This window comes from Salvelinus namaycush, chromosome 23 (genome assembly GCF_016432855.1).
Source record: "Salvelinus namaycush isolate Seneca chromosome 23, SaNama_1.0, whole genome shotgun sequence".
Lineage (NCBI taxonomy): Eukaryota > Metazoa > Chordata > Actinopteri > Salmoniformes > Salmonidae > Salvelinus > Salvelinus namaycush.
The window spans coordinates 25,361,240-25,381,399 of NC_052329.1; the positions used below are offsets into that span (position 1 = coordinate 25,361,240).

At 43.9% G+C, this 20,160-nt stretch overlaps 2 protein-coding genes across 2 annotated transcripts; one reads left to right on the forward strand and one right to left on the reverse strand.

Annotated features, from left to right (window-relative positions):
* Nucleotides 1-366: 366 nt before the first annotated feature.
* Nucleotides 367-12,353, reverse strand: LOC120018768 (NAD(+) hydrolase SARM1). The gene is made up of 10 exons (XM_038961974.1): nt 11,499-12,353; nt 10,934-11,321; nt 10,549-10,779; nt 7,725-7,937; nt 6,704-6,795; nt 6,377-6,570; nt 5,996-6,128; nt 5,597-5,786; nt 2,598-2,719; nt 367-2,365 (listed from the first exon to the last, which is right to left on the reverse strand). Exons 1-10 carry the CDS (start codon nt 11,975-11,977, stop codon nt 2,233-2,235), a joined length of 2,175 nt encoding a protein of 724 aa, XP_038817902.1. The 5' UTR covers nt 11,978-12,353; the 3' UTR covers nt 367-2,232.
* A 3,145-nt stretch (nt 12,354-15,498) lies between these two features.
* On the forward strand, nt 15,499-19,873 carry LOC120018232 (vitronectin-like). The gene is made up of 8 exons (XM_038961312.1): nt 15,499-15,636; nt 15,864-15,983; nt 16,317-16,832; nt 17,308-17,447; nt 17,660-17,816; nt 18,056-18,208; nt 18,488-19,150; nt 19,273-19,873. The coding sequence occupies exons 1-8, from the start codon at nt 15,579-15,581 to the stop codon at nt 19,395-19,397; spliced, it is 1,932 nt and encodes a 643-aa protein (XP_038817240.1). The 5' UTR covers nt 15,499-15,578; the 3' UTR covers nt 19,398-19,873.
* The last annotated feature ends 287 nt before the right edge of the window (nt 19,874-20,160 follow it).

Here is a 20,160-nt window from a genome sequence, read left to right on the forward strand (position 1 = left end):
ACGAATGAATGATTAAATCATGCAGATATACTTGGTAACACTTAACTTTAAGTGGCTTCTTATGAAATGTTATTGCCTTATAAAACATTCATAGCACCTTGTAGATTCAGACGTGGAACATATGAAACTCTACAATAAAGCAAGACACAAAAGTTTGTGTTTTATCATGAGCGTTTCACAACTATGGACCTTCTGCCTCATGCCTTACTGATTTAGTCTGCACTTTCATAAAACGATTGCATCTATTAGCTGCTAAGAATATGTTAATTATAATAAGGCATTATAACGCTTCATGAAAATCTATTTCAAGTACAGTGTTGCACAGAAAGAATCACAGACGTACTGTATCCTCAGGTTAGTAGTTTTTATTGCGTCACTGTATTGTTAAATGACAACGCTGCCTAAATCTTAAATAAAAGAAGTAAACAAGAACCTGTCCATGTATACGGTATTTAATCAACATACCTGTATTGAGAGCAACACATATATTAAGGCAACAGGGGAAATAGCCCAGAAGAGCCATCAAAACAGTGACAAGATGTAGCTAGTAGTGCTGAGAGCAAATACTGTAGCTTTAGACTGAGGTGACATTTTGTGTTTGCCTTCCTGCACACCATTTAGCACAAGGTGTGGGTACATACAGTATCTACATCATTAACAGATATGAATCTACAAAACAAACATGTCACTGAACCTAAGAATTCCATGTTTAAAATAATGTTTTACCAATCCACTTCATTTAATTATAAATACGATAACCTGGTGATTTTATGACTTCTGCGGTCATTTTGAAACACTTACGTAATATCTAAACTGATAACCAGATACTGCATGATTGTTTTGGTTGGATGTTTCTAGAATCTTTATCTTGTCACAGATAATAGTATAGTAAAACTGTAGGTGATTTAGACAGGGGTGGTGCATGCTGGTACATGTCTAAGAAGGATCCTCAATGTGAGCCAAGTATACAGTATTTAGCTCTGCCCTCAATGTGATAACATTTATCTACTGAACTGCTTCTATCCAATAGATACAAGCAAGTGAACTAAGGCTAACTGTCAAGCAGCCAAATCAATGACAGAATCTCTTAGCGTTATGAAGGAACCAAACCACAAATCAGTATTGTAGATACAGCGGTTTAGCCAAACAAAGTAATGCAGCATGTTGTGACTGTATACTACAAGACTTTCTGACAGGAAGATGATGGAACCGTTTTCATGGAGTAGCTTCAGCCTTAAGGGGTAGTGTAGATATTGGTTTTGTAAACTAATTGTATCTTTGTGAACAGAGAAGATGCATTGATAATGGTATTTGTCATTGCCTTAAGCTTCGTTGAGAGAGATAGTTCTTTGTGAACTTCTGGTTGTTGCTAAGCACATGAGCGCAAGTTTGTAATGAGTATATGTAGCTGGTGGGATCTGAACCCCTCTCTCCTGGTCCGGAAACTAACATCTTAACCATTAGGCTAATTCCCCCTTGGGCAGAGGGTGACACTTGCTTTAAGTAACAGGCAGGGCTACCTCATCACGAGAACAGGATTCCAAATCACCGTTACATATAGAGATCGTACATCATCTCTGTTGGATTAAGCTGTTTGCCATCACCTAGGTTACACTATCATAAAGAGACATATCAAATACGGGCAACAGTTGACCACCAATGAGCATACAGGGTTTCATTTATAAGCACCATGAGAAAAAAAGAGATATAGTTTACACTGGATCATGATTAAAAACCAGGATATTGTTTCGTCTTAGAAAGTATGGGCCTATTTAAGACAATGAGAGTGTAGTGCTATTTAGAGGCAACAGAGATACTCCAGATTGTTATTACATGTTATGCTCGGTGCCAGCGATAGCTGATATATCACACTGGTTATTTCCTGAGAGACACAAAATATCCCTGACCACGCCAATAACAGCTTATGACTGTGGCCCTGCAGTTTAAGGGAGTAGTACATGGTATTTAGAAGTGCTGAAACCCCAAATTACATTTAGTATTTACGCTATGGACTATAATTTCATTAACTTTACATCTGGATCAGCGGCTAGTAGCAAAGCCATCTCATTAGCATATGATCTAAATACAGCCTATTAAACATGTCTTCACATGCACAGGGTTAGAGCTCACCAACCAGAGCTCAGAGCACGCTGTTTGGTATTATTGATTACTGATCACTATTGGTCACCATTTTACATCATCACAGACCAGAGGACCTCCAATCAGAGGCCTCTATTTCTTCTGTGGTCCCTGAGGCCCCTTGGGGCAGTCTGTCTTGGGGCTGTCGGTCAGATCTTGGCTGGGGTTGCCCATGAGGAAACGTAGGATCTTCTCAATGGTGGCCTCCTGGTACTCATGGGACCACCTGTATCCAGAGAGAGAGAGGAAGGGAGGGAGAGTCAGAGGAAGAGAGAGGGAAGGAGAAAGAGAGGGAGAAAGAGAGAGAGAGGTGAAGAGAGATGGAAAGAGAAAGTGATAGAGAAAGAGGGAGAACGAAAATGAAAGATAGATTTGATTCCTACACTTCAGATAAATGTCCAAACTGCCAATCATTCTCAAACAGATTCTGCGGTACTGTATCTCTCTCTGTGACTCACTTAATGCCATTGAAGTTTAGGATAGTTTTCATGTCCTCGGGAAGAGTGTTTGGGTCAGGCCACAGGAAGTTATCAGTTACAGGGACAATGTTCTTCTTTCCAGCCAGAGCTGTGACAATCTCCTGCAGGATTTACGAGAGGTACGTTAAATCACGGACAGACACAGAATGCACCCGCAGACATGGAATGTCTACACTTGGAAGGGGCAGGGGTATATGGGAAAAATAATCTCTCAACTATAACATTGTTCTGTATGGAGGGGACCTCTCTATGTCTAATATTGTATATCACCAACATATAGATGGAACATCTAGACATGTAAAGGCCAGGGTGACCGGATTATACACATAGAAAATAATTGCAATTCCATCTAGATACTATAGGATCTACAGTTGAAATCGGAAGTTTACATACACCTTAGCCAAATACATTTAAACTCAGTTTTACACAATTCCTGACATTTAATCCTAGTAAAAAATCCCTGTCTTTGGTCAGTTAGGATCACCACTTTATTCTAAGAATGTGAAATGTCAGAACAATAGTAGAGAGAATGATTTATTTCAGCTTTTATTTCTTTCATCACATTCCCAGTGGGTCAGAAGTTTACATACACTCAATTAGTATTTGGTAGCATTGCCTTGAAATTGTTTAACTTCGGTCAAATGTTTCGGGTAGCCTTCCACAAGCTTCCCACAATAAGTTGGGTGAATTTTGGACCATTCCTCCTGACAGAGCTGGTGTAACTGAGTCAGGTTTGCAGGCGTCCTTGTTCGCACACGCTTTTCAGTTCTGCCCACAATGCTTGGGGTCATTATCCATTTGGAAGACCCATTTGCGACCAAGCTTTAACTTCCTGACTGACGTCTTGAGATGTTGCTTCAATATATCCACATAATTTTCCTTTCTCATGATGCCATCTATTTTGTGAAGTGCACCAGTCCCTCCTGCAGCAAAGCACCCCCACAACAAGATGCTGCCACCCCCGTGCTTCACGGTTGGGATGGAGTTCTTCAGCTTGCAAGCATCCCCCTTTTTCTTCCAAACATAACGATGGTCATTATGGCCAAACAGTTCTATTTTTGTTTCATCAGACCAGAGGACATTTCTCCAAAAAGTACGATCTTTGTCCCCATGTGCAGTTGCAAACCGTGGTCTGGCTTTTTTATGGCGGTTTTGGAGAAGTGGCTTCTTCCTTGCTGAGCGGCCTTTCAGGTTATGTCGATATAGGACTCGTTTTACTGTGGATATAGATACTTTTGTACCTGTTTCCTCCAGCATCTTCACAGGGTCCTTTGCTGTTGTTCTGGGATTGATTTGCACTTTTCGCATCAAAGTACGTTCATCTCTAGGAGACAGAACGCGTCTCCTTCCTGAGCGGTATGACGGCTGCGTGGTCCCATTGTCACGTTCCTGACCTGTTTTCTGTTGTTTTGTATGTGTTTAGTTGGTCAGGGCGTGAGTTGGGGTGGGTAGTCTATGTTATGTGTTTTCTATGTTGGGTTAATGTGTTGCCTGGTATGGTTCTCAATTAGAGGCAGGTGTTTGACGTTTCCTCTGATTGAGAACCATATTAAGGTAGGTTGTTCTCACTGTTTGTTTGGGGGTGATTGTTCCTGTGTCTGTGTATACCACATGGGACTGTTTCGTTTGTTCGTTCGTTTTAGGTAGTCTGTTCCTGTGTCTGTGTATACCACATGGGACTGTTTCGTTTGTTCGTTCGTTTTAGGTAGTCTGTTCCTGTGTCAGTGTATACCACATGGGACTGTTTCGTTTGTTCGTTCGTTTTAGGTAGTCTGTTCCTGTTCGTGCGTTCTTCGTCTATATTATGTATTCATCACCCGCTGCGCCTTGGTCCGTTCATTCACCACAAGACGAACGTAACACCCATGGTCTTTATACTTACGTACTATTTTTGTACAGGTGAACGTGGTACCTTCAGGCGTTTGGAAATTGCTCCCAAGGATGAACCAGACTTGTGGAGGTCTACAATTTTTTTTCTGAGGTCTTGGCTGATTTCTATTGATTTTCCCATGATGTCAAGCAAAGAGGCACTGAGTTTGAAGGTAGGCCTTGAAATACATCCACTGGTACACCTCCAATTGACTCAAATTATGTCAATTAGCCTATCAGAAGCTTCTAAAGCCATGACATAATTTCTGGAATTTTCCAAGCTGTTTAAAGGCACAGTCAACTTAGTGTATGTAAACTTCTGACCCACTGGAATTGTGATACAGTGAATTATAAGTTAAATAATCTGTCTGTAAACAATTGTTGGAAAAATGTATTGTGTCGTGCACAAAGTAGATGTCCTAACCGACTCGCCAAAACTATAGTTTGTTAAAAATTAATTTGTGGAGTGGTTGAAAAACGAGTTTTAATGACGCCAACCTAAAAGTATGTAAACTTCCGACTTCAACTGTATGTGAGAATGCTGTTCATCGACTACAACTCAGCGTTCAACACTATAGGGCCCTCCAAGCTCATCACCAAGCTCAGGACCCTGGGACTGAACTCCTCCCTCTGTTCTCCATCCTGGACTTCCTGACGGGCCGCCCCCATGCGGTGAGGGTAGGCAACAACACATCCGCTACGCTAACCCTCAACACGTAGGCCCTCGTCACATACGCTGCTGCTACTGTTTATTACCTATCCTGTTGCCTAGTCACTTTAGCCCTACCTGTAATCACATATCTAACTCAATTACCTCGTACCCCTCCACAAGGACTCGGTACTGGTACCCTGTGTATATAGGCAAGTTATCTTTACTCATTGTGTATTTATTCTGTGTGTTATTCTTTTTTCTATATTTTTCTCTCTGCATTGTTGGAAAGGGTCCGTAAGTAAGCATTTCACTGTTTGTCTACACCTGTTGTTTACGAAGCAAGTGACAAATACAAATTGATTTGAACATCTAGACAGGTAGCTGCAGCTGTATACTATTGGATCTATATTGTTCTGTATGCAGCACCCATCTATGTATAGATCTATCTATGTCTGACCTTGTGTACCCAGTCCTTCATGCCAGTGTCGCCCATGCACTTGTCGAGGGCATTGGCAGACAGCACCAGGATGAAGTTCCGTGCACGCTGGACGCTCTGGATCAGCTTGTCGGCAAACTTCCCTGCTTCCAGCTTCTCCACGTCAATGAACACACTGAAACCTCTGACCTGAAGGTGGACCTTCAACAGACTGGGGGGAGAGAGGGAGGGGAGGGGAGAGAGAGGGAGACAGAGAAAAAGGTGGGGAGAAAGTAAGGATTGACGATCTACAGATCTTAGACTCCAGATAATCCTGACGAACCTGATTAAGTTGTTTATCTTCCAAAGCTCCCTAGCTTTCCCTCTCTTTCCCTCTCCCAAGCTTTCCCGCTCTCCCTCTCCATCTCCCTCTCTCCATACCTGGCGAGCTGGGAACCGGTGGTCCTGCGGTAGCTAATAAACACATCCGGTCCAGGGGGTTGGGCATCGGTCAGACACGGCTTAATCGGCCTACGGGTGGCTGCCAGGATCTTGGCGCGGTGGATGCCGTTCTCTAGAAGGAGAAAATGAATACTTTATTCTCCATTATAAACTGGGTGGTTCGAGCCCTGAATGCTGATTGACTGACAGCCGTGGTATTCTACGGGTATGACAAAACATTTATTTTTACTGCTCCACTTTGCATCGTGCCTAAGAACAGCACTTAGCTGTGGTATATTGGCAATATACCACACCCCCTCGGGCCTTATTGCTTAATTGTCTCGCAGGGGACGTAAATGTGTCTTTTGGTTCACAACCCACCTATGTAACAGTCTGACTGGAGCTGCTGGTCGGTGAGGTGGAGGACGTTCTTGCGGTCCACTCCAGACTGTACCAGGCCGTAGGTGTACTGGCGGAAGCGCGGGTCCACCTCACCCAGCCAGTCAGCCATGTTGTTGGGGTCACAGGTCGAGTAGTTGGCGTAGGTCTTCAGCACGCGCAGGTCACGGAGGAACCTAGAAGACAACACAAAATGGAGTGGGCAGGGTAAATCAGGGATTTTATTTCAATGTTCAATTTCACTGAAGTTGACTGGTGTAGCAGACGTTTTATAAGCTTGACATAAACTTGACAGACGACTGAACTAACCTCTTGCGAGTGAGTCCTGCCGTCATACCCAGGTCAGTGCTCAGATCCTGGTCTGTGATGTTAAGCAGTAGGTCGCCATCCACTTGCAGCTCCTGAAGGACGGGCACAGAGAGGAGAAAGAAAGACTGAGTGAATATAGTGAGCAAGAGGCTAAGGAGAAATACAGGTAACTGCCAAAATAAAGGGAACACCAACATAAAGCGTCTTAATAGGGCGTTGGGTCATCACAAACCAGAACAGCAATACACCTTGACATAGATTCTACTAGTGTCTTGAACTCTATTGGAGGGATGCGACACCATTTTTCCATGAGAAATTCCATCATTTGGTGTTTTGTTGATGGTGGTGGAAAACGCTGTCTCAGGCGCCGCTGCAGCAGAATCTCCCAAAAGTGTTTAATTGGGTTGGGATCTGGTGACTGAGACGGCCATGGCATTTGGTTTACATCGTTTTCATGCTCATCAAACCATTCAGTGACCACTCGTGCCCTGTAGATGGGGCCATTGTCATGTTATGGGGGCATAGCCGTGGTAGACAAAATAATGGCCAAATTAATGGCCTGCCCAGCATTTTTATACATGACCGTAAGCATGATGATATGTTAATTGCTTAAATAACTCAGGAACCACACCTGCGTGAAAGCACCTGCTTTCAATGTACTTTGTATCTCTCATTTACTCAAGTGTTTCCATTATTTTGACAGTTACTTGTAGGTATCCATATCTAATCGATATGAAACCAAACATTCACCTTATTTTCTCAGCATCTCTCCAAGGACTATAGAAGAGCTTTCTCATTCGTTATTGTTCAAACCTTGTCTTTTGCTATCACTATCGCTATCTCTATCTCTCTTTCTCTCACACACAAACACACACAAACACACACAAACACACACAGACACAGACACAGACACACAGACACAGACACACACACACACACACACACACACACACACACACACACACACACACACACACACACACACACACACACAGAGACACAGAGACACAGAAACACACACCTGGAAGCGCTCAGTGTAAGCGCTGAATCCAATCACTTGGAGCCATCTCTGCACCTCACCACCCTTCCAGTTGGGCACGGAGGACAGGATACGTCGTGGAACCTCCTCCCCCATCATCCTTAGTGCGCGCTTGGCCAGGGCACAGGCCGTCCCATTGCTGGAGTACATGACGATCCTTTTCAGGCTCTGCACCGCACCTATCTCCTGGAAGATCTAGGAGGAAGAATGCACACACATTCAATTGTATGTCTATTGATATTGTAGGACCGGTGATTTTAACACAGGGAAACTGAACTTAACTATTTTTTACCAAATGTTTTACCACCATGTCACCTGTGCAACTACAGGCAACAAAACTCTTTATCACATTTACTCCATACACAGAAACACATACAAGGCTCTACCTCGCCCTCCCTTTAGCAAATCTGACCATAACTCTATCCTCCTGATTCCTGCTTACAAGAAAACAGGAAGTACCAGTGATGCGCTCAATACGGAAGTGGTCCGATGAAGCGGATGCTAAGCTAAGGGACTATTTCATTAGCACAGACTGGAAAAGTTCCGGAATTCATCCGATAACATTGAGGAGTTTACCACATCAGTCACCGGCTTCATTAGTAAGTGCATCAATGACGTCTTCCCGAAAGTGACCGTACGTACCCCAATCAAATAACATGGATTACAGGCAACATCTGAACTGAGCTGCAGGCTAGAGCTACTGCTTTCAAGGAGCATCCTGCTACAACATCTGACGAGCCATCAAACAGGCAAAGGATCAATACAGAACTAAGACCAAATCCTACTACACCGGCTCTAAAGCTCGTCAGATGTGTCAGGGCTTGCAAACTATCACGGATTACAAAGTGAAATGCAGCAGCGGGCTGCCCAGTGATGCAAGCCTACTATACGAGCTAAATGCCTTCTATGCTCGCTTTGAGGCAAGTAACCCTGAACCATGCATGAGAGCACCAGCAGTTCCGGACGACTGTGTGATCTCGCTGTCAGTAGCCGATGTAAGACCTTTAAACATGTTAACAATTACAAAGCCGTGGGGCTAGACGGATACCAGAACGCGTACTCAGAGCATATGCTGAGATTTTCAACCTCTCCCTGACCGAGTCTGTAATACCTACATGTTTCAAGCAGACCACCGTAGTCCCTTCACCCAAGAACGTCAAGGTAACCTGTCTAAATGTCTATCGCCCAGAGCACTCATATCTGTAGCCATGAAATGCTTTGAAAGGCTGGTCATGGCACACATCATCACCATCATCCCAGACACGCTGGACCCACTCCAATTCGCATATCGCCCCAACAGATGACAGTATCTCTATTGCACTCCACACTGCCCTCTCCCACCTGGACAAGAGGCACACCTATGTGAGAATGCTATTCATTGACTACAGCTCAACATTCAATACCATAGTGCCCTCCAAGCTTATCACTAAGGTCAGGACCCTGGGACTGAACACCTCCCTCTGCAACTGGATCCTGGACTTCCTGGCGGGGCATCCTCAGGTGGTGAGAGTAGGCAACAACACATCCGCCACACTGACCCGCAACACGGGGGCCCCTCAGGGGTGCGTGCTTATTCCCCTCCTGTACTCCCTGTTCATCCACAACTGCGTGTCTGTGCACGACTCCAACACCATCATTATGTTTTCTGATGACACGTCAGTGGTAGGCCTGATCACCGACAACGATGAGACCACCTACAGAGAGGAGGTCAGTGACCTGACAGTGTGGTGCCAGGACAACAACTTCTCCCTAAATGTCAGCAAGACAAAGGAGCTGATTGTGGACTACAGGACTACAGGCTTGGTATGGTAACTGCTTGGCATCCGACCGCAAGACGCTACAGAGGGTAGTGTGTATGGTTCAGTGCATCACTTGGGTCAGAGGAAGGCCCTAAAAATGTTCAAAGACTTCATTCACCCAAATCATAGACTGTTCTCTCTGCTACCGCACGGCAAGCGGTACCGATGCACTGCAAGTCTGGAACCAACAGGACTCTGAACAGCTTCTACCCCCAAGCCATAAGACTATTAAATAGTTAACCAAATAGCTACCTGGACTATCTGCATTGAACCTTTTTGCTCTTTTGACTGATTACATATGCTCTGCTACTGTTTATTATATATCCTGTTACCTAGTCACTTTACCCCTACCTATATGTACATATCTAACTCAATTACCTCGTACCCCTGCACAAGGACTCGGTACTGGTACCCTGTGTATATAGCAAAGTTATCGTTACTCATTGTGTATTTATTCCTTGTGTTATTATGTTTCTATATTTCTCTCTCTACATTGTAGGGAAGGGCCCGTAAGTAAACATTTCACTGTTAGACTACCCCTGTTGTTTATGAAGCATGTGACAACTACAATTTCATTTGATCTATAGTTAGGAAGTGGGCACCAGAAGTAGTTTTAGGCCCCATAAGGTTGTTGGATGAAATCCCTGTATCCACTACCTACTAAAGCAGGGTTTCCGAAACTCAGTCCTCGGGACCCCAAGGGGTGCACGTTTTGGTTTTTGCACTAGCACTACACAGCTGATTAAATTAATCAACTAATCATCAATCTTTGATAATATGAATCAGCTGTGTAGTGTTAGGGCCAAAACTAAAACGTGCATCCTTCGGGTCCTGAGGACAGAGTTTGGGAAACGCTGGACTATAGTGCTTACCAACCATGTCGTGACTTTGAGAGCTACAGGAAGGGTGTGCAAGCTTTTGTTCCAGCCCAGCACTCACATCTGAATTCAGCGAATCAACTGCTCATCAAGGATGAACCAGTTGTGCTTTTGTTCCCTGATACTGACCTTGGTGTTGCGCTGGCGTGACTTGATGCTGGTTTCGACACACAGGTAGAAGGCAGCAATACATTTCCCCTCCAGTCTGGCACCATCCAGTAGTGGCAGGAGCTGCTGTAGGTCTGCAGCCGTCCTCCCCTGCATGCTGTCTGCACTGTCCAGCAAGCTCCGGGCAAACTCATCAGGGTCCAGAGAAGCAATAAAGGGCTCCACCAGCTCCAATGTCCCGGACTTCACCACCTATAATAAGACATTTAACAGAAACTTTAATCCAAGGTGATTTACAGTGTTATGCACATCCATATTTCCATATGGGTGGCCCGAGCAGGAATCGAACCAACCACCCTGGCGTTACAAGCTCCATGCTCTACTAACTGAGCCACACAGGACCCACCTCCTTCTCAATCTCCCGGTTATTGGCTAGCACGGCCACCGCTAAACACGCATGGAAGCGGATGAGTTCGTCCTCTTTGGAGAACGCCAATGGAAACAACCACTCAGCTGCCTGCTTCTCAATCATCAGCCGCTGGCAGCGATGGCCGCCATACATGGCACAGTTGGCGAGCGCAACGGCACAGTGGCGAAGGACGGTGGGGTCGGTACCGCGACACCAGAAGAGCAGGGCATCCAGGGCGCCGTTGGCGATGAGCTGGGCAGACGTCTCCTCTGTGTGTTTGAACATGTGCTCCAGGATGCCTGAGACACTGCGGGCCAGCTGGGCATCCTCTGTCTCCCTCGTCAGGTTCAGGATCACCCCCAGACCCATGCGAGCCACGTAGTCTCTGAAGAGGAAGAGAGAGAGAGGTGAAAAGGGTCAACAAAAAGACGAGTATACAACTAGGTTTATAAAGACTAAGACTTACTGTATGTGGGTCCTGGAAACTGGCCCTAACGGTTAGGACCAAGACAATATTTTGTATAACAGAAAAAGTGCATGTAGGCATGTAGTGAATACACACCTGTTCTCAGAGACCAGTATCTGCTCCAGTAGTTTGGCAGACTCATAGGTGATCTCCACAGCAGGTGTCATGAGGAGTTGCAGGAGCAACTCCAGTCCTCCATCCAGTCGTATCCTGTTGCATATCTCCTCTGCAACCTGCCTGCCCACAGTGGGTAGAACCCAGGCCTCCTCTACTAACTGGAACGTTTCTGCTATGGCCCTGCGGGTCTCATCTAGATCCGAGGTATCTTTGGCTGATTTCAGTGTCTTGATAGCGGAGCGCAGGGCTGGGAGCGAGGTGTCCAAAACATCCTGAACGTCGGCACCATAGACACCCGGCGAGACCGGTGGTGCTTTCGGTTCCGAGGATGAGCTAGAGCTGCCCGACCTCCGGTTCCCAATCCGGCTGACATATTCCGGTACTGTGAGTCTTTCAGAGCTGAACATGGAGAGGTATCGATAGAGTCTCCAGAGGAAAACGGTTAGAGATAAGAGCATCCACTGACTAGCTCTGACAGGGCCCAGAGGGCTTGTGGCAGGCCCTGATCAATAACAGATCAATTGTCTATTTCTCAGGAGAAATAAACGTGTGCATATTAACCTGGTTACAACTGAATGGGAAACTATGTTTGTCTTGCATTCGAGTTGTTTAGATACTTAAACAAACCACAATAGGTGAAATTACAATCCCATCATCTCTACTGGATGCTAAACTTTAAATGAAAACTGACAGCTTTTAGTAAATTGCATCATCATCACACTGATGTCATCTTTGAAAATAAGTAGATAAAGACTTACTCATCTCGCATCATCATGACCAAGCAGTCACACTATGCTTGCATTTAAACACGGATGTCCTCCGTTTTCTCCTATCATTTACACGAGGCCTTCTTGGATCAAATTATGTCTACTCAGAATAACCCGAGTCCAAATAAATGATCACGCCTCCACTGTATCCACTATGAAATAATGTATCACCACTGCGGAAGTTCACAAAGCTGCTAGACGGGATTTTTTTCTCTCTAAAAGCCCATTACACAAATGACGTTTACCAGCTGGATGGAGAAATATAAACAGCTCTGTTGTCTTCTGTCTCTCGCTTGCATTACTGAGATTTAATCCAGACAAAGACGCACTGTTCATCAAAATGCCTCTCACGGTTTTCGTTTTTCCTCTCTATTCACATGACTCTCTATTGCTATGCTTTAAACCACAAAAAATAGATATCTTATTTCCGTATTATTAAAATAGCCTCTCTCTTTGACATCCTCGCCTCAGCATCTTCGAGCATCCTGAAACTAGGACCGCCCATTACCTTCAGGATATATTTACAGACCAACTGTCATGCCGAGGTCTGCTCAGCAACAAAGCGCCAGTATGAGACTCGTCTCCACTATGCCCCCTTGTGGATCAAGGTAGAAGCATAATCAATCCACAAGGTGTTACACACATCAGCTGTGCCAAATATGTTGTTATGGAGCTACAATAAGATAAAACAGTGGACATCAATTACTATATCAGCAGAAACAAATAACAATATGTTGTCCATTGTAGTCATTAGGCCTTTTACTGTTGCTTATGTAACGGATGTGAAATGGCTAGCTAGTTAGCGGTGGTGCGCGCTAATAGCCTTTCAATCGGTGACGTCACTAGCCATTTCACATCCGTTACACTTAAAGGGTCAATCTATGATTTCTACATCAATCTTTTAACTTTTCAATTCATGATATAGGCTACAGTGCCTTCAGAAAGTATTCTTACCCCTTGATTTATTGCACATGTATTTGTATCACAGTCTGAATTAAAATGTATTAAATAAAACATTTTCTCATCCATCTCCACACTATAATGACAAAGTGGATTTTTTTTTTTTTTATGTTTGCAAATGTATTGAAAATGAAATACATACATATCTAATTTACATAAGTATTCACCCCCCTGAGTCATTACTTTGTAGAAGCTCCTTTGGCAGCAATTGCAGCTGTGAGTCTTTCTGGGTACGCTTTCCCCACCTGGATTGTGAGACATTTGCCCATTATTCAAATTTTCCAAGCAGATTTAAGTCAAAATTATAACTCGGCCACTCAGGAACATTCACTGTCTTCTTGGTAAGCAACTCTTTGTAGTGACTGGATGTATTAATACACCATCCAAAGTGTAATTAATAACTTCACCACACTCAAAGAGATATACAATGTCTGATTTATTATTTGTGCCCATCTACCAATAGGTGCCCTTCTTTGTCAGGCATTGGAAAACCTCCCTGGTCTTTGTGGTTGAATCTGTGTTTGAAATTCACTGCTCGACTGAGGGACCTTACAGATAATTGTATGTGTGGGGTACAGAGATGAGGTAGTCTTTAAAAAATCATGTTAAACACTATTATTGCACACAGAGTGAGTTCATGCAACTTATTAAGCACATTTGTACTCATGAACTTATTAAGGCTTGCCATAACAAAGGGGTTGAATAATTGTTTACTCAAGACATTTCAGCTTTTCATTTTTAATGAATTTGTAAAAATGTTGAAAAACACAATTTGACTTTGACATTATGGAGCATTGTGTTGTCAGTGATAAAACATCTAAATGTAATACATTTTTAATTCAGGCTGAAACAACAACATTTTGAAAAAGTAAAGGGGTGTGAATACTTTCTGTATAGCCATTGATTCTTGAATAATATCATTCATAAATACTTCATGAGCTTGGTTTTAGTTCAACTGTGTGACCCCATCACAACCCAAAATATAAGCTTGTTTGACTCTTTTGTTTGTAAAAACTGTAATTATAAACAAACACTGTAGAGCCTCTAAACATGGTTTAAACTATACTTTTTATAGCATGGTTGGTCAGTCCTTGCATTCATAGCTCTGTTAACTCTATGAATTTTAGATTGGTTACATTTCTCCAGCCCATCCCTCAGCTGTTTACTGAAACATTGGCGGAGTAGGGTGGTTGCTTTGTAATTGTTCGAACTGCAGATTGCCCATTTAATGATTATAATTTACATAATTTACAACATTTACAAATAGTGTCAGTAATTCTCTTATCAACCAGACCAACAAGGCCACTAACAGAAACTGTGTTAGGTCTACACTATTGATCACTCAGACATCTATACTGTGAGATTTTGGATTTTGTGTAACTTTCCAAGTACTGTAGGCTTATGTAACTTCTTCAAAGTAGATTAACTAGACAATTGGAACTCAAACTCTCTCGCTCAATTTGAAAAGGTTATTTCCAAAAAGCTGTATCCACCAATTTTTCACGTTTGTGTCTTTTCATTAGAAATGATTGCTTATGGGTACCTTCATATCTGTGTAAAATATTACTGTTCTCAGATTTTTTATTCATAGATTTTAGATGTGTATTAAATTGTGTTATTTTTTGCCCAACGCTAATTATTAATTGTTTAGCTGGAATGGAATGTTCGCATATATTGTATATTTGACTATGATATGTGGTTGTCTCAGCTAGCTATCTTAAGATGAATGCACTAATACTGTAAGTCGCTCTGGATAAGAGCATCAGCTAAATGACTAAAATTTCAAATGCAAATGTCATATTACTGTATTGATTCATTTTGTAAAAACATTTTGTAATTATTGATGTCACAAATGTATCATTTGTACAGTTCTTTATTACAAATGTCGTTATTTGTTACTTTGACTATGTAAAACCAGCAGTACTACTTATTTCTCTGAGAGTGAGGCAGATATAGAGCGTTTTACAAAAAAACATGCTTATTTGTCTCTCTGACATGAAACTATCAAGGGATAGATGTCATTGAACAACCCCATGCCATGATTAGATAGTGATAAAAACACACATTTCTTTCACAAGTTCATTAAACCATGAAAGCTAACTTACCAGCATTTGATATAAAGCATTTTTGAATGAAACTCTTAATTTACTGATTGCTTCAGCAAAAACAAGGTTGATAACAAGGTTGAATCAAGGTTTAAGTAAACATTCTGTAGAGGTGAATGACACTGGTAGCCACTGCATTGCATTGGTCATTGATTAGTAGCACACTGTTCTCTATCCCCTGGGTCCTCTCCGTCACACACCCAGAGAGACCCAGAAAGATAGACAGCATGAGGCTCGGGCTGATACTCCTGCTAGCCGGGATAGCTACTGTGTTTGCTGCAGAGGGTAAGTATACCATTAAAAAATATATAGTCTAGGTTGACTTGAAAATGTATTGGGGAAGTTTTGGTTGAAATTAAACTGAGTTGTTACTGGTGAAAGAACTCATGAATTTCAAGATAGTATTTGGAAACTCAGTTAGGGACAGTATATTGGAGTTTGTGGAGGTATTACCAAACATTTCTGCTGTTCTATTGTCATTTATAAGTTACCTCTGTGTCCTTGTGTGTCAGAGTCATGCATGGACCGCTGTGAGAATGGCTTCGACTCCAAGAAGGATTGCCAGTGTGACACCATGTGTCGGTACTACAAGAGCTGCTGCTCAGACTACGAGACCGCATGTCATATGAAAGGTAAGTTGTGTGTGTGTGTGTGTGTGTGTGTGTGTGTGTGTGTGTGTGTGTGTGTGTGTGTGTGTGTGTGTGTGTGTGTGTGTGTGCGTGCGTGCGTGCGTGCGTGCGTGCGTGCGTGCGTGCGTGCGTGCGTGCGTGCGTGCGTGTGTGTGTGCGTGTTTGTATATTGATTGTTAGAAAAGTCACAGATTTCCCTTTTAACAACCTTTAAAGGTCATATTGAATAATGCACCACTGATTAACATGGTAATGAGTTGCATATGTTCATCATTCATATAATATTTTGCTATTAATTCATTGTGTGATTCATTTAATGTGACCTGTTTCCTTCAGCACGCGGGGACACCTTTGAATTTGCAGAGGATGACGATGGTCCATTTACCCCTACAACGCCCGCCTTCCCGACCCAACCTGAGGACGGGGAATCCAGCTCCTCAGGGGGCCAACATAGGCAACCCACACGCCTCAGAACCCCCAACACCACCCCTACTCCTGCCAAAATTGGCACAAAGATAACCCCAGTCACAGAGCCAGCTAGAGGCGCAGCTCGAGGCCCACAGAGAGGTCAGGTCCCAGTGGTTGTCCCACTCCCGGAGGCAGCTAAAGCCACCAAGGCACCGTCGGCCACACAGACAGGTAGAGGCTCAGATAGAGGCCAGTTCCCAGTGGTAGTCCCAGTCCCAGAGACAGCTATAGCCACCGAGGCAACATCAATCCCACAGACAACCACAGAGGAAGTGGTGACGACCACCAAGGCTCCGGTAGTAGACCCAGATGCACAGCCATGCAGCAGCAGGCCCTGGGACTCCCTAATGCAGCTCAAGAACGGCTCTGTCTACGCCTTCAGAGGTAAGGGTCTTCATGGGTCTTACTCCGTCACCTTCAGAGATAAAGGTCTTCATGGGTCTTACTCAGTCACCTTCAGAGGTAAGGGTCTTCATGGGTCGTACACAGTCACCTTCAGAGGTAAGGGTCTTCATGGGTCTTACTCAGTCACCTTCAGAGGTAAGGGTCTTCATGGGTCTTACTCAGTCACCTTCAGAGGTAAGGGTCTTCATGGGTCTTACTCAGTCACCTTCAGAGGTAAGGGTCTTCATGGGTCTTACTCAGTCACCTTCAGAGGTAAGGGTCTTCATGGGTCTTACTCAGTCACCTTCAGAGGTAAGGGTCTTCATGGGTCTTACTCAGTCACCTTCAGAAGTAAGGGTCTTCATGGGTCTTACCCCGTCACCTTCAGAGGTGTCGGTGAGTGGAAGAAAAACACCAGGAGAGGTTTTGTTTATCTGTATCTCTATGTAGGTGTTTGTTTTGTGTCCTTTCCTAGGGGAGTGGTTCTTTGAGCTGGATGAGAAGTCGGTGATGCCCGGCTACCCCAAACTGATCCAGGATATCTGGGGTATCAGAGGGCCTATAGATGCTGCCTTCACACGTATCAACTGCCAGGGAAAGACATACATGTTCAAGGTGGGATGAATACCCTGGCTAGAGAGCTTAGATTAAAGATTAAATGTTGGTAGGACGGTAGAAGGTTGGTAATGGAAGTTATATCTCTAGCTGTCTGTATTTATTATACATTTTATAAATGTAATACATTTGTTATAAATTGCCAACTTCACTGATATAAATTACATTTATTAATTTCAAACATATTTTTCAAATTGCAAATCCTCCAACAGGGTAACAAGTACTGGCGGTTTGATGATGGTGTGCTGGAGGAGGACTATCCCAGGGATATCAACGTGGGCTTTGAGAAGATACCAGACGACGTGGACGCAGCCTTCGCCATAGCAGCCCCTGGACACCACGGCAAAGAGAAGGTCTACTTCTTCAAAGGTCACACCAAATCTTAAATGAAGAAAATACAATCCACTAGGCAGTTGCTAATTGATAAGTGATTGAATTCATTTTTGTGTTTAAACTTGAGAATACCTCTCAATGATAGTCCTCCTCCTGAACTTATTCAAATGATGGAAGATATAGCCACAATGAAGTGACTAACTCACTGTTTCCAGTGTATTTCTTTTCACATAATCTGTTTTGTTAACAGACCAGTTGTTTGTCTGTGTTCCCAGGTGACCAGTACTACCAGTATGAGTTCAAGCACCAGCCATCACATGAGGAGTGTATCAAGATGTCAGCAGGGTCTCCCTCCGCTCTGTTCACAGCCTACACTGACATCTACCACAACAACTGGGAGGAACTCTTCAACATGCTCTTCAGAGGCAGTAAGACGCTGTGGCGCTTTCTCAATGATCTTTTCTTGTGTCCTCACTTCCTCTTTCCATTCCTCCTTCTCAAAACGCATTGGAGAAGAAGATCCAAGCCTCTTACCTGTGGACCTTCTCACCCAATGCGTATTGAGGAGGTGAAGAAAGAGGATATAAGGAATCATTAATGGCACAATGTTGACTTTAAGAAAATGGTTGCTTAACAAGCAAGAATAGTTTTAAAGCTAGCCCCCACCATCTAATGCTACATCTCATCTGTCATTCTCTCTCCACCAGTCCCCAACCACCATGGTGGGCATCGGTTCATCAACAAGGACTGGATCGGCATCAAGGCCCCAGTGGACGCTGTCATGACAGGGAGACTCTACATCAACCCCAGGTCACTGGCCCCACCCCTGTTCCCACCCTTACCCCCTTTACGGGACCACAACGACGGGAGGCGCCAGCCATGGGACCAACAGTGGGGGCAGTATGGTCAACAGGATCAGTTAAATGGACAGCAAAATGGACAACAATATGGACAACAAGGACAACAATATGGACAGCAGTGGGAACAGCAGTGGGGCCGCCGCAGAAATAGGCGCCAGTCTTACTGGGGTGCCGGGACGGGAATGGCTATGGGGCAGGCGTTCGCAGAGAAGGGGATGGATATGGGGAAAGGATTCGCTGAGAAGGGTATGGATCTCGGTCGGAAGCTGGCGGAGAGGGGGATGGCTATGGAGGGGATGTTTGGAGGGTGGGACATGCGCCGAACGGATGCCAGGGATGAAGACAGAGACAGGGATAGAAGGAGGGATGACCAGGATAGGAGGAGGGATGACCAAGACAGGAGAGGAGATGGATACAACTATGACTCCAGATACAACGCTGAGGGGAGGGCATACTGGGAGTTTGTCAACAAGGGCCAGCCAGTGCAGAGCGTCTACTTCTTCAAGGGAGGTAAGGAAGGATACTTTATTGCCCTATTGCTTTTTTCTTTTTAACCTCCCATTAAACACACACCCTAAGGGCACAGAACAACTTGAAATCCACCAGACATATTCTCTGTATTCGTTTTCCAGATAAATACTACAGAGTGGATCTGAAGACCAAGAAAGTGGACCCAGCCAGCCCTCCTTACCCCAGGTCCATTGGCAAGTACTGGCTGGGCTGCCCTGAAAAACACCTGGAGGCCGAGAAGAAATAGTTTCACAACTGGATAAAGAAACATATGCAGTATGTCAAAACATGTTTTACATCAAAGACTCAAATAGACAGTAATTTAAAGCTAGATAATTAGAAGAATCACTTGAAAAATTAAAGGAGAGCCGCACACTCTAGGAGCTCAGATGCAATACTTTAATAACCTCATATCCAACGTTTTGATAGACAAGCTGATACCCTGAGGAAGACAGCTTGTCTGTCGAAACGTTGGATATTAGGTTATTAAAGTATTGCATCTGAGCTCCTAGAGTGTGCGACTGTTCTACTACGCTAGCCAGCGCCTCTCCTAAATAGGTGTGCGTTTCTTTCGCCTCTAAATTAGAAGAATCACGTCACAAAAATGTTCTGATATGAGGACATTTCTCTTTGTACCTGGAATACTTGCGTGTAATACTTTTATAATTAAATATTTTCTAGCTGTAAAGGGTACCCACATGTTATTGGGGGTATTGAAATTAATCCAAGGCTCAATTCAGTCAAACTAGCCTTGTAGTATTTGCGCTGTAGCTCCCCTTATTGGAGATCAATGAAGGCCCACCCCCTCTGTTCCCCACCCCCTCTGTTCCCCACCCATCTCTGTTCCCTACCCCCTCTGTTCCCCATGATTTGGGGCAAAGTTCAGCTGGTTGGTTGGTGTGCAAACTGAAGTCCACAAAAACACTACAGTGAATACTATAGTAATTACTGTAGTATACTGTAGTATTTACAGTTAACTATAGTATAAATACTGTAGTGAAAGAAAACTG

Bases quoted from the DNA above. Each gene is read 5' to 3' on its own strand.
- LOC120018768 (XM_038961974.1), bottom strand. From the start codon at position 11,977: ATGCTCTTATCTCTAACCGTTTTCCTCTGGAGACTCTATCGATACCTC. The intron at 6,796-7,724 runs GTGTGTGTTTCT...CCCGTCCTTCAG, and splicing joins CTTACACTGAGCGCTTCCAG to GAGCTGCAAGTGGATGGCGA. The intron at 2,720-5,596 runs GTCAGACATAGA...TAAATCCTGCAG, and splicing joins TGAAGGACTGGGTACACAAG to GAGATTGTCACAGCTCTGGC.
- LOC120018232 (XM_038961312.1), top strand. From the start codon at position 15,579: ATGAGGCTCGGGCTGATACTCCTGCTAGCCGGGATAGCTACTGTGTTT. The intron at 15,984-16,316 runs GTAAGTTGTGTG...TGTTTCCTTCAG, and splicing joins GACCGCATGTCATATGAAAG to CACGCGGGGACACCTTTGAA. The intron at 17,817-18,055 runs GTCACACCAAAT...CTGTGTTCCCAG, and splicing joins GAAGGTCTACTTCTTCAAAG to GTGACCAGTACTACCAGTAT.